The following is a 12,494-nucleotide window of genomic DNA, read 5'->3' on the forward strand; positions in this document are numbered from 1 at the left end:
CTCCACCCCCCCCCCCTCCTTCCTGGCTGTCTCTCTCTTCCCCTCCCGCAGCCAGGGCTCCATTGGAGCGAGGATGACCCGGGCGCTGGGGATGGCTCCTTGGCCTCTGCCCCAGGCGCTAGAGTGGCTCTGGTCTCTGGCTGAGCGATGCCCGGGAGGGGCAGAGCATCGCCCCCTGGTGGGCAGAGTGTCGCCCCTGGTGGGCGTGCCGGGTGGATCCCAGTCGGGCGCATGCGGGAGTCTGTCTGACTGTCTCTCCCCGTTTCCAACTTCAGAAAAATACAAAAAAACCCAAAAAACAAAACCCCCCAAAAAACCTTCTAGCTCTGCAGAGTGCCGCCTGGAACCTACAGCGGTAGGCTATAGAGAGCCCACAGGGATGTCTGATCAGGGGAGCGACATCCTGGGTTCCGGAATAGTCACTGCCAATCAGAAGCCAGCTCAAGCAGTAGGGAGGCTGTGTGAGGAGAGGAGGTGTGGGGGGATGCTGTTCCCTGCCCCACAGTGGCCTCCAGAGGCCCAGCCTAGTTGGGAAGGAAAAGGGAATATCCTTGGAACGCTGGAACTCAGGCCCTGGAAGGTGCTGTCCTTATCCCGTGGGACAGTTGGAGACTGAAGCTCAGGGTGGGGATGTGATGCATTCAGACGTGAAGGAAATGCATTGGAGTTCATAGGTGACGAGTCCCTTGTTACAGACCATGCCGATCGGTTCCCTAGTGTTTACGGTGCTGGCTGAGGACAAAGACACGGGGTCTGCGGGTGCTGTGAAATACTACGTGGAGGAGGTGAGTGTGGAAGTGTATGCCCCACCACCGCTCACAACCACCAGGGGGCAGCATCTCCCACACAACTGGCAGGGACCTTGAGGTCTGGGTGAAGATGTCTGTGCATGGTCCAGCCCTGATCTTCAAGCCTCTGCTGGGCCCCTCTGGACCTCACTTGGCCCAAAAGCATAAGGAGGGACCTGCTGAGTACAGGACCATTCTTCCCACCCTCTTCCCAGGGGCACTGTCTGGACCTTTACTGAGCACATGTCACATCAAATGTAGAGGAGGAAGTCAAGGCTCAGAGAGGTCCAGGGTCTTGTTCAGAGTTACACAGACTTTAGGGATATGACCCCACTTCTCATGAAGACAGATTTTCTAGCTGTAGCTCCTGAGCACCCACAACCTGCCTGGCACATACCTCAACTTGTTTGATCCTCCTTTCAACCCCCTGAGGCAAATACCTGAGCCCACTTCCCAGAGGAAACTGAGGCTCAGAAACCGAAGCTCAGAGAGGCTAAGTCACCTGGTGAAAGTTGCAGGGCTGGTCAGTGGCAGAGTGGGATTCGACCACAGGTCCTTCAGAGCAGGTATTGGGGCAGGGCTGTTGGGAGCTTGGCCTGACTATGCTCTCCCTCAGGTCATCCCGAGCACTGGGGACAGCAAGGACCTCTTCAGGATCCTGCCCAATGGCTCCATCATTCTCAGTGGCAGCCTCAGCTATAACAACAAGAGTGCCTTCTACCAGATTAAGCTGAGTGCCTGTGTGAGTGGGGGTGCGGGCACAGCTGGGGGCTGGGCCCTGGGATGCAGCCCGCTCACAGAGGCCTCCCGCTCACGGAGGCCTGTTTCGTCACAGGACACCGGGGGCCTGTACAACAACAGTTTCATCACCCAGTGCTCCTCCCCTGTCTTCCTGTCCATCTCTGTGATCGACCAGCCGGACCTGGACCCCCAGTTTGTCAGGGAGCTGTACTCGGCCTCTGTGCCTGAGGATGCACCCCAGGTATGCCTGGGACTTGGGGAATTCTAGGTGGAGATGAGAGATGGAGAAGGGTCTGCACCCTGACCATGTCTCCTTGCAGGGAACCTCAGTGCTGAAAGTGGAGGCTGTGGATAGAGACAAAGGCATCAATGATAGGGTGACCTACATCATCTCCAGTGAGGATCAGGGTGGCCCCAGGCTGGGGTAGAAGTGAGGAGGGGTAGAAGCTCTGTCAGAGCCTCTGAAAACAGCTGCTCCTGCTGCCTCTTGCCAGACTCCACAAAGCCTGGCTGGTTTGACATCGGGCCAGATGGGGTGATCAGAGTCGATGGTTCCCTGGACCGTGAGCAGTTGCTGGAGGAGGATGAGGAGGTGCAGGTACAGGTCACGGTGAGTGAAAGGTCCATCACCCCCTTTCCACCCCTACTCTCTAACCTCTGACCTTTGATCTCAACACTGAGCACTGATTCTCTGCCCTCTGACCTCTGCTCTCAGGCCACAGAGATGCACCCCAACATCTATGGGCAGGAGGCCAAGGTGAGCATATGGGTCACGTTGAGAGTGACAGATGCCAATGACCACAAACCTGAGTTTTTCAACTGCAGTCTCCCAACCTGCACCTTCGCCCCCCAAGAAGCCCAAGCCAGCTTCACAGGCTCTGTGGATGAGCATGCCTCCACTCGCATCCCCATCGAAGACCTTGCCATGGTGGTCCATGACCCAGACAAGGCAGGTGCACCAGGCGAAGGGTGGCATGGGCAGAGGGACCGAGGAGATGGCTGGGGAAGGAGGCTCGGATAGCATGTAGAGCAGGGTACTGCAGTGCGTGGAGGGGGTGAGCGGTGGGCAGTGGTGGTGCCAGTCAAGAATGATGGTGAGAGTCAGAGCTGTCGGGTGATAAAGGAAATGTTGGGGGATGTTGCACTGGTGTTCTTGTGCTCCGGGTGAAGCGAGGTGGTGGTGAATAGGGGAGGCTGGTGCTGGGTAAGACGGAGTGGAATACAGGTTTTGGTGACGTTGAGGAGAGGGTGGGGCTGGTGAAGTGAGGGGTGTTGGGATGGTGCTGGATATTGGGGGATGTGGGCAGTGTTGAGCGCACAGTACTCTGAGTGTTAAGTTGTAAATTATTCTTTTTAACTGATTGATAGATTTTAGAGAGAGAGGAAGGGAGAGAGAGAAAGAGAAACAGTTTGTTGTTCCACTTATTTATGCATTCATGGGTTGATTCTTTTTTTTTTTAAGTGAGAGTAGGGGAAATAGACAGACTCCTGCCTGTGTCCCGACTGGGGTCCACTTGACAACCCTTGTTTGGGGCCAATGCTCACATCAACCGAGCTATCCTTGGTGCCCAGGGCTGATGCTCGGACCAACTGAGTCACTGGCTGCAAGAGGGGAAGAGAGAGAAGAGGAAGAGGGGAAGAGAAGCAGATGGTTGCTTCTCCTGTGTGCCCTGACTGGGAATCAAACCTGGGATGTCCATATGCTGGGCTGATGCTCTACCACTGAGCCAATCATCCAGGGCCTCATGGGTTAATTTTGATATGTGCCCTGACTAGGGATTGAATCCATAGTCTTGGCCTATTGGGATGACACTCTAACTAATTGAGCTACCCAGCCAGGGCAAGTTACAGGGTATTCCTAAGTGGAGGATGACATTGAGTGGTGGGCATCACTCAATGGTGGGTGTTATTGAATAATAGCTGCGGGTGGTGTTTGATTGTATCTGGTGGTACCAAGTTGGTATAAGATGCGGAACGGAGCGTGATATTGGGTGGTGGGAGCTGGGTGGGTATGTTGAGTCGGAGGTTGGTGTTTAGTAGAGTGTGATGGGTGTTGGTGGTGCTGGTGTTGGCACGCGTGGTGGAGACTGGTGAGTGGTGGCTGGGAAGGGAGGCTAGCTGCAATGCTTCATGGGAGTGGTGTGTTTGTGTCTGGGCTCCATCTGCAGCCTAGACCTGGGGCCCACAGAGCCTAGAGGTGTCTTATGATGAGCCCACCTTTGTAAGGACTAGTGACCAGTCCAGTCTCCCAGGGCTGTTGTGCCTCAGTTTTTGGAGAGTCCCTCTCTCATGGGACCTCAGTGGACAGGGTTTCCTAAGGCGGAGCCTGAGGCCAGGGACTTGGGGAAAGGTGTGGGTGGGTACATTGCAGGAAGTAGGGTTCTTACTATACAGCCCCCCTCCACAGGGCAGCAATGGCACCTTCCTGCTGTCCCTGAGAGGCCCTGACGCTGCAGCCTTCAGTGTTTCCCCCAGCAAGGCGGCAGGCTCAGCTGATGTGCAGGTGCTGGTGAGGGACCCGGAGATGGTGGACTATGAGAAGCAGCTGGTGATGCTGGTGCAGGTAAGGAGCGTTTAGGGGCACTGGGCAGCTCAGGCCATGGAACACTCTAGTTCCAATGATGCTGCCTCCTTCCTTATCCTCAGGTTGTGGCCACTGACTCGGTCAGTGGGAACTCCTCCGAGGCCTTGGTGACCATCCACCTTCGAGACATTAATGACCATAGGCCCACATTCCCTCACAGCCTGTACAACCTCAGTGTCTATGAGCACAGTAAAGTCGGCTATGTGGTGACTAACAGCATCCATGTGAGTGACGGAGGATGGGATGGGCCAGACTAAGAGGCGCAAGAGGGGCAGAGGAGGGTCTGTGGCCCTGCCTGAGTCTCCATATCACCTGATGCCTTTGGTCTCAGCAAGTGTGCACACATGTGTGAATATGTGTGAGGGTGTGTTTTTGTGGGGTGTCTAGTGTGAATTTGTATTGGGGTTCTCCCTTTGTGTCAGGGAGCAGGACACCCCAATGCCCACCTATTGGGTAGGTGGCAGTGAGTACGGTCACTGCTGAACAGTGTGCCATTGTCTGTCTCTGCCTCACAGGCCTTTGACCCAGACATGGGTGAGTGGGGCCACATCACCTACCGCCTGCTTCCAGGGAATGGGTAAGGTCTCCGGATGGGCAGGGGTGTGTGGGGTAGCCAGGTAAAATATAGGACACTCAGTTACTTTGCAATTTCAGATAAACAATGAAAAAAAAAAAAAAAAAAAATATATATATATATATATATATATATTTCATGAGAAGTGGTACAATATTTTTTGTTACTTTGTTGAACTTCAAACTTAAGTGGGCACCTTGTCTCCTTATTTGCTCAATTTGGCCACCGTGCACAGCGCAGATATCTTTGAGGTGAAACCAGACTCAGGGACAGTGAGAGTGAGAAACAGTGAGCTGCTGGACCGGGAGAAGCAGGCCGTGTACTACCTCACGCTGCAGGCCATCGACGGCGGAAACCTGTCGTCCTCCACCACACTGCAGGTTCACCTGCTGGACATCAATGACAACAAGCCAGTGGTCAGCGGCTCCTACAACATCTTTGTCCAGGAGGAGGAGGGCAATGTCTCCGTGACCATCCAGGTACAAGCCAGCCTGGACCTGAGGTTGGGATGGGGGAAGGACACCAAACCTGGCTCTGTAGTCATGCTGGTCCTAGGCTGGCATCTGCGCTTTGCTGTGTGGCCCTGAGAAAGTCACTCAGCCTCAGATGGCCTCTGTTTCCTCTTTGGAAAATGAGGGCAATCATACCAATCATTCCCAAAGTCACTGAGGAATAATAAGATAATGTATGTAAAGTGCGTGGCACAAAGCCTAGCACAGAGCAAGCCCTCAAAAACATATTACTGCCTGACCAGGTGGTGGTTCAGTGGATAGAGCATCAGACTGGGATGTGGAAGACCCAGGTTCAAGACCCCGAGGTTACCAGTTTGAGTGCAGGCTCACCTGGCTTGAGCAAAGCTCACCGGCTTGGACCCAAGGTCGCTGGCTCGAGCAAGGGGTTACTCGGCCTGCTGAAGGCCCACGGTCAAGGCACATATGAGACAGCAATCAATGAACAACTAAGGTGTCGCAACAAAAAAACTGATGATTGATATTTCTCATCTCTCTCTGTTTCTGTCTGTCTGTCCCTATCTATTCCTCTCTCTGACTCTCTGTATCTGTAAAAAAAACCCCGCCAAGACCAAAAAAAACATTACTTTCTTCCCTCCCTCCCTCCCTCCCTCCCTCCCTCCCTCCCTCCCTCCCTCCCTCCCTCCCTCCCTCCCTTCCTCTCTATCTCTCTTTTTTTCTTTCTTTAAGCCAGTGATCTTTGGGCTCAAGCCCATGACCATAGGGTCATGTCTATGATCCCATGTTCAAGCCAGTGACCTTGTGCTCAAGCTGGCAAGCCTGCCCTCAAGCTGGATGAGCCACACTCAAGCCCAGTGACCTGGGGTTTTAAACCTGGGTCTTCAGTATCCCAGGTTGACACTCAATCCACTGTGCCACCACCGGTCGGGCCATATTGTCCTTTTTAATTCAGGCCTCTCTTTCTTCCAAAAAGTATTTGAGGTGGCTTAAATTAAAAAGTAAGCTAAAAATATGGAAGGAATAAAGAAGGAAAGTAAGGATGGTTTTGTTAAAGGGTACAAAGGTGGATCTAGAACCCAGAGCCACAGAATTGCTTGGAGTGGGCTTAAAAGTCAGTTCTGAGTTTTCCAATGGCCAAGGCAAGAAAGGAAATGAGATCAATGGCTGGGTTCACCGAGTCTATGAGATAAAAACCCATGATTGGCCCCAGAGAACACCGGAGGGAAACTTCTCCTGCGTCCTCTGAAAGGGGGCCTTGTGAGAAGTGGGCAGGTGGGTTGTCAAGCTGCCACACATGTGGCCATGGCGCTTCCTATCTTTCTGGGGCTGTGCAGTTTCCAGCACACTTTCCCATCCCGGGCTCCTGAGCGACTTGTGAAGCAGATGCTCCAATGGCCCCCATTCTATGGAAGAAAATGAGGCTCAGGGATGTTATGTGACTTTTCTGTTGTTGCGTAGCCAGTAAAAGCAGTGCTGGGTTGGAGGTCAGACACACTCGCCCTGACCTGGACCTTTTTTCCCGGCTCCTCGATGCGTACCACCTTGGTCTGTGAGCTCCTTGGGCAAGAGCATGTCAGATCTTCTGCTGTAACTGTGGTGCCCAGCAGGAACCCCAAGCAGCACTTGGCGAAGTAGTTGGCCTGAGTTCAGAGTGCCAAGGGATGAACAGATGGGGTCAGGCTTTCAGAATAACCATCTCCAGCTGCCTACATGGTAGGCATTTAATAAACAAGGTTCCAACAGAACTGAAATAAAAGAGCTGAAGTTGGGGGCTGGGGAGGGAGGAAGGGGAAAGAACTGGTCCCAAGTCAGAGTAGTCCAGCCCTGGATTCAAAACCACATTTGTTGAGCACCTACTATGCACCAGGCCCTTATTGGACCCCTGGTTTTTTGAGGTGAGTTAGGTGAGGGCACTGGATAGTAACCCAAGGGGGTCACTTGTGCTATGACTTGTGCTATGTCGAAGGTAATACAGGGATCATGGAAGCATCAACCTGGCTTAGAGTCAGGTAGAGAAGGTGTAGAGGGCATTCAGGGTGAGGGGACAGCATGTGTAAAGGCCCAGGGTCAGGGAAGAACCTGTTGCATTTTTTGGGCTAGATCACCCAAAAGGCAAATCAAGCATGTGTTCAGGATCCTGGAAGGAAAAGAACACACAACACCATCATGGGCAAAATCATAATTTTATTGTACAGTACACTTATTTTGTGTTTGTTTATACTTTGAATGTCTATAATATACTTCCCCTATGACCTCCTCCTCACTAGAATATCAGCTCCATAAGGGAACTGTCTTGATCCCAGCTCTATTCTTTTTTTTTTTTTTTTACAGAGACAGAGAGAGAGTCAGAGAGAGGGATAGTTAGGGACAGACAGACAGGAACGGAGAGAGATGAGAAGCATCAATCATTAGTTTTTCGTTGTGGCACTTTAGTTGTTCATTGATTGCTTTCTCATATGTGCCTTGACCTGGGGTGGGGGGAGAGCTACAGCAGATCGAGTAACCCCTTGCTCAAGCCAGCAACCTTGGGTCCAAGCTGGTGAGCTTTGCTCAAACCAGATGAGCCCATGCTCAAGCTGGCGACCTTGGGGTCTCGAACCTGGGTCCTCCGCATCCCAGTCTGATGCTCTATCCACTGCGCCACACCTGGTCAGGCCCAGCTCTATTCTTAATGCCTAGAACAGGGCCAGCATATTGTAGGTACACAGTAAACATTTGTGAGATGAATGAATGGTCATCTCAGAAACTCTTGTAAGCTGTTATCTGACCCTGTTAGGGGGGAAACTCAGGTTGGGAGATTGGCCAACATCCCAGTGGCTTCTGGCACATTTATTGTCCTCATGGGCTAGTGCTGGAGAGGGAGGCCAGGCTGCAAGGGTGTAACGCAGGACCAGATAACACCTGATGGCTGATGCCCAACCCTGCTTATCTGGCTTACCTATCTGTACAGGCTCATGACAATGACCAGCCAGGCACTAACAACAGCCGCCTGTACTTCAGCCTGCTGCCCAGTCCCTACAGGCGCAACTTCTCAGTGGACCCTGACACGGGGCTGCTAAGAAACCTGGGGCCCCTGGACAGAGAAGCCATCGACTCCACTCTGGAGGGACAGATTGTGCTGACTGTGCATGTGGCTGACTGTGGTGTGCCTGTCCTCAGCACTGAGGTCAATGTCACCATCACTGTGGAGGTAAGGCCTGGCTTAGCCAATGGCAAGGGCTCAGGATGGGCCCTATATTGGGGGGCTCCCAAGCAGATGGCCAGCGCCCACCTCCCTGTAGCACGAGTTAAGTTTCTGCCATTTGTAGTATGGTGGCTAAGAGTTCTGGAGCTAGGCTGGTGGGTTAGAAACCTGGCTCCCTGACTGGGGTGTCTCTAGGCAATTACTCAGCCTCTTGGTGCCCTCAAGTTCCTCATCTGTAAATGAGGATGAAAATAAGACAGTGAGGTAACAAATGGAAAGTGTTTTGAAGAATGCCTGACCCATAAAAGGCACTCAGTGACTGTTAGCTCTAATTATCATTTACACATCCACCTGAATCCCTCCTGTCTTCCACCACCATTCAAGGGCAAAGAGATGGGGTGAAAACCAGCATTTACAGTGTCAACTGCACACCTGGCAGTGCAAGGGAACAATGTTAAAATTTAACATTTTATTGATCAAGAAACTGAGGCATAGCCTGACCTGTGGTGGTGCAGTGGATGGAGCGTTGGCCCAGAATGCTGAGGTCGCCAGTTTGAAACCCCGAGCTTGCCTGGTCAAGGCACATATGGAAGTTGATGCTTCCTGCTCCTCTCCCCTTCTTCTTCCCTCTCTCTCTAAAAATGAATAAATAAGGCCCTGGCCGGTTGGCTCAGCGGTAGAGCGTCGGCCTGGCGTGCGGGGGACCCGGGTTCGATTCCCGGCCAGGGCACATAGGAGAAGCGCCCATTTGCTTCTCCACCCCCCCTCCTTCCTCTCTGTCTCTCTCTTCCCCTCCCGCAGCCAAGGCTCCATTGGAGCAAAGATGGCCCGGGCGCTGGGGATGGCTCTTTGGCCTCTGCCCCAGGCGCTAGAGTGGCTCTGGTCGTGGCAGAGCGATGCCCCGGATGGGCAGAGCATCGCCCCCTGGTGGGCAGAGCGTCGCCCCTGGTGGGCGTGCCGGGTGGATCCCGGTCGGGCGCATGCGGGAGTCTGTCTGACTGTCTCTTCCCGTTTCCAGCTTCAGAAATAAAAAAAAAAAAAAAAAAAAAAAGAATAAATAAAACCTTAAAAAAAAAAAAGAAACAGAGAGGCTGAGTAGCTTGCCAAGGGCCTCAGAAAGGGGTTTTGAACCCAGTCAGTATGGTACTGAGACTGCTAGCCCACAAACCACCTCCTCTAGATTCTAGAGTCTAGAAGGTGCATCTCTACCACGCCCATGGTGTGGGTGCAGCCCCTGCGGCTGTGCAGTGCACGGCCTGCACCGCCCCACAGGGCAGCCCTGTGTCCCAATGCCACTTTCCTTCAGGGGTTGGATTGATACCTCAGGGAAAATGGAGAAACGGAAGCTGAGTTAGGACTTGCCAACTGCCCTTGCACTAGAAGTGGGCCACAACGAAGACAGAAGGCAGCGCTGTGTTTAGTGAGTGAGGAGGAACTTTCACTGCTGTGAGCCGGTCCTCACCATGGCCCTGTGAGCAGGGACTTCGGCCCCATTTTTCAGATGAAGACACTGAGGCCCTGAGAGGTAGAAGTCCGATGCAAGGCAGAGGTGGGGTGGATTTGACTTGCAGCTGTGCTCTCAGCCACCCCTGCAGGTTGGGAGGGCCTCGAGAAGGCAGCTGGCCACGTGCACCGAGCCTGTCACACCATTTCTGGGCAATCACCATCAGAAAATACGGCTAGTTAAGGGGTGGGGGTGTTGGCTTTTAAAGATGTCCAGTTTGCCATTATTTAGAAAGAGCTTAAAGCAGAAGCAGGTGTCTGTGGGCTGCCTGGGGGAAGGCTGGAAAAGCCAAGGGCACCCCCAGTACCCCCCAGGGCAGGGCAGAAGTGGCAGGTGGAGTTGGTTGCCACAGTGGCAACGCTCTGTGCGGGGTGGCCAGGGCTGCAGAGGGAGGTGCACAGAAGGCTGAGCTGTGGTCAGAGAAGCAGGGAGGAGGTGGGGCTCCCTGAAAGTGTGTAACTCAGGTCAGGGGTCCCAGCACAGGCCTCTGGGCTCATTCCACCCTCTCAAAGGCTATCTCCTCAGCAGTGATGTGGGTGGTGCTGACCAAGGAGACCTGAGTCTGGGCTTTGGGCTGGAGAAAGGGTTGGTGTTTCAGACTGGCTCTGGGAGGCTGAGCCTGGGGTTCCTGAGGTTCCTGGACTCAGAACTGCCCCTGTCTATAGGACATCAATGATAATCTGCCCATCTTCAACCAGCCCAACTACATCTTCCCAGTGCGGGAGAGGGACCCCGGTAAGTCCTTTCTGGGTCAGGCTGACATGGGGGCTGGGGCCCAGTGTGGCATATAACCCCTCCCAGGGCAACCCTGACATGCCTGAGGAAAGTGAGAGCAGGGGACACCTCTGGTGGCCAGGCCAGGAATTCTTCCGAATTCTGCCCCCCACCCCCCTTCACAGGAGTGCTGGTGGGCATGGTGAAGGCCTGGGATGCAGACCAGACTGAAGCCAACAACCGCATCAGCTTCAGCCTGTCAGGGAATGGCGCCAACAACTTCATGCTCCAAGGCTCGGTGCTAGGGTCCGGGTGGGCCGAGGGCCTCCTCTGGCTGCCCTCAGACGTGAGCTTGGACTATGAGACCCAGACCGCCTTCAGGCTGAATGTGCGTGCTGAGAACCCAGGCCCCCAGGGGGCTGAGGCCACAGCAGAAATCTCTGTGTCTGTGGAGGACGTGAACGATGAGCCACCCACCCTGGACTCGGCCTCGCTCCGGGGCATCTGTGTGGCTGAGAATGGCTCGCAGCACGGTGTGGTGGCTCAGGTGGTTGCCCAGGATGTGGATACCGATTCCCAGCTGGAGGTGCAGTTTGTGACCGTCATCTGTACTAAGGCCAGTGTCAATGTGGGCAGCCTGTGCCGTGGCTGGTTCTCTATGCTGATCAACGGCTCTGTGCTCATCAATCAGAGCGAGGCCATTGACTACGAGACCTGTGACCTGGTCACGCTGGTCGTGCGGGCCTATGACCTCACAACAGACCCTCGGTTCCAGGCCTACAGTGACAATGGTGAGGCGGCCTGGTGGGTGGGGCATGGCAGGCTGCACCATAGGGACTGTGGGAAAGAGCCCTGGGCTGCAATCTGCAAGGTCTGGGTTCAAATCCTGACTCCGGCTCTTATCAGCTGTGTCACTGGGCAATTATGACACCTTCCTAAGGCTCATTGTCCTTGTCCGTCAGGCGAAGTTGGGTAGTAGTAGGCCAGTTGTGCAGATCAGACAAGAGCACCATGGACAGCATTTAACACAGAGCCCAGTATACAGCGGGCACTTTTTTTTTAAATTTATTTTACTGATTTTAGAGAGTGAGGAAGGGGGAGAGAGAGATATATAGAGAGAGACAGGGAGACAGGAACATCAATCTTCCTGTATGTGCCCTGACCGGGGATTGAACCGTCAACCTTTGTGCTTCGAGACGAAGCTTTAACCAACCAAGCTATCTGGCCAGGGCAGCGGGCACTTTTTGACGCTGTCATTTTGTGAGGTGGCGTAAGGACAGAGCACACCTCCAAATCAGATGTGTCCTTGTGTCCTGCCTTTGACCCAAAGAGCAAAACAACCATATTGCTAATGAGCATACACAGAGTCCTTACTATAGCCAAGAGCTGTGCCAGTCACCTGGGGAGCATTTCTTCATTTAGCTCCCACACAACCCCTAAAGTAGGTGATCCCCAGACAATTTTATAGAGGAGGAAATAGGCACAGAGTGGGCAGTTCAGTAACCTGGCTTACACAGCTAGTACGTGTCAGTATAGTGTTGTCAGATGTACCTGGGTTGGGCTCCGTCCTGGCCCACCACTCTGGCTGTGTGACCCTGGGTAAGTTGCTTACCTTCTCTGAGGTCTGAGAAGGATACACCCCTCCCCCCCCCCCCACACACACACACAAGGGTCAGAGGAGACTGGGTGGAGCAAGGGAGGAGACTGAGCATGGGTGATCCATGGGAGGGAGGCTGCTGGGAATATGGCTGAGACCCAGGCTCTCTGGACGAGGACTTTGCTTAGATACCCAAGCCAGCCAACCTTGTTTCCTAGGAAGCCTCCTTATTACCATTGAGGACATAAATGACAATGAACCATATTTTCTCCCTGACAACAAGACTTTTGGTAAGTAGCAGCCTTCTCCCTCCCTACCTCCAGGACTACCTTTGGGTA

At 53.6% G+C, this 12,494-nt stretch overlaps 1 protein-coding gene across 2 annotated transcripts in view; it reads left to right on the forward strand.

The window, feature by feature from the left end:
- The window catches only part of CDHR2 (cadherin related family member 2), a 33,940-nt gene that overhangs the window by 14,129 nt on the left and 7,317 nt on the right, over positions 1–12,494 (forward strand). For both annotated transcript variants that reach the window (XM_066388371.1, XM_066388372.1), the window contains exons 7-20: positions 696–785; positions 1,405–1,530; positions 1,624–1,770; positions 1,850–1,925; positions 2,024–2,139; positions 2,245–2,478; positions 3,937–4,092; positions 4,176–4,337; positions 4,629–4,690; positions 4,923–5,166; positions 8,108–8,347; positions 10,511–10,580; positions 10,745–11,350; positions 12,375–12,446. In XM_066388371.1, coding sequence (XP_066244468.1) covers positions 696–785; positions 1,405–1,530; positions 1,624–1,770; positions 1,850–1,925; positions 2,024–2,139; positions 2,245–2,478; positions 3,937–4,092; positions 4,176–4,337; positions 4,629–4,690; positions 4,923–5,166; positions 8,108–8,347; positions 10,511–10,580; positions 10,745–11,350; positions 12,375–12,446 — 2,401 coding nt within the window. The remainder of the gene's footprint in view (positions 1–695; positions 786–1,404; positions 1,531–1,623; positions 1,771–1,849; positions 1,926–2,023; positions 2,140–2,244; positions 2,479–3,936; positions 4,093–4,175; positions 4,338–4,628; positions 4,691–4,922; positions 5,167–8,107; positions 8,348–10,510; positions 10,581–10,744; positions 11,351–12,374; positions 12,447–12,494) is intronic.

The sequence above is a fragment of the Saccopteryx leptura genome, chromosome 6 (assembly GCF_036850995.1).
Source record: "Saccopteryx leptura isolate mSacLep1 chromosome 6, mSacLep1_pri_phased_curated, whole genome shotgun sequence".
Taxonomy (NCBI): Eukaryota; Metazoa; Chordata; class Mammalia; order Chiroptera; family Emballonuridae; genus Saccopteryx; species Saccopteryx leptura.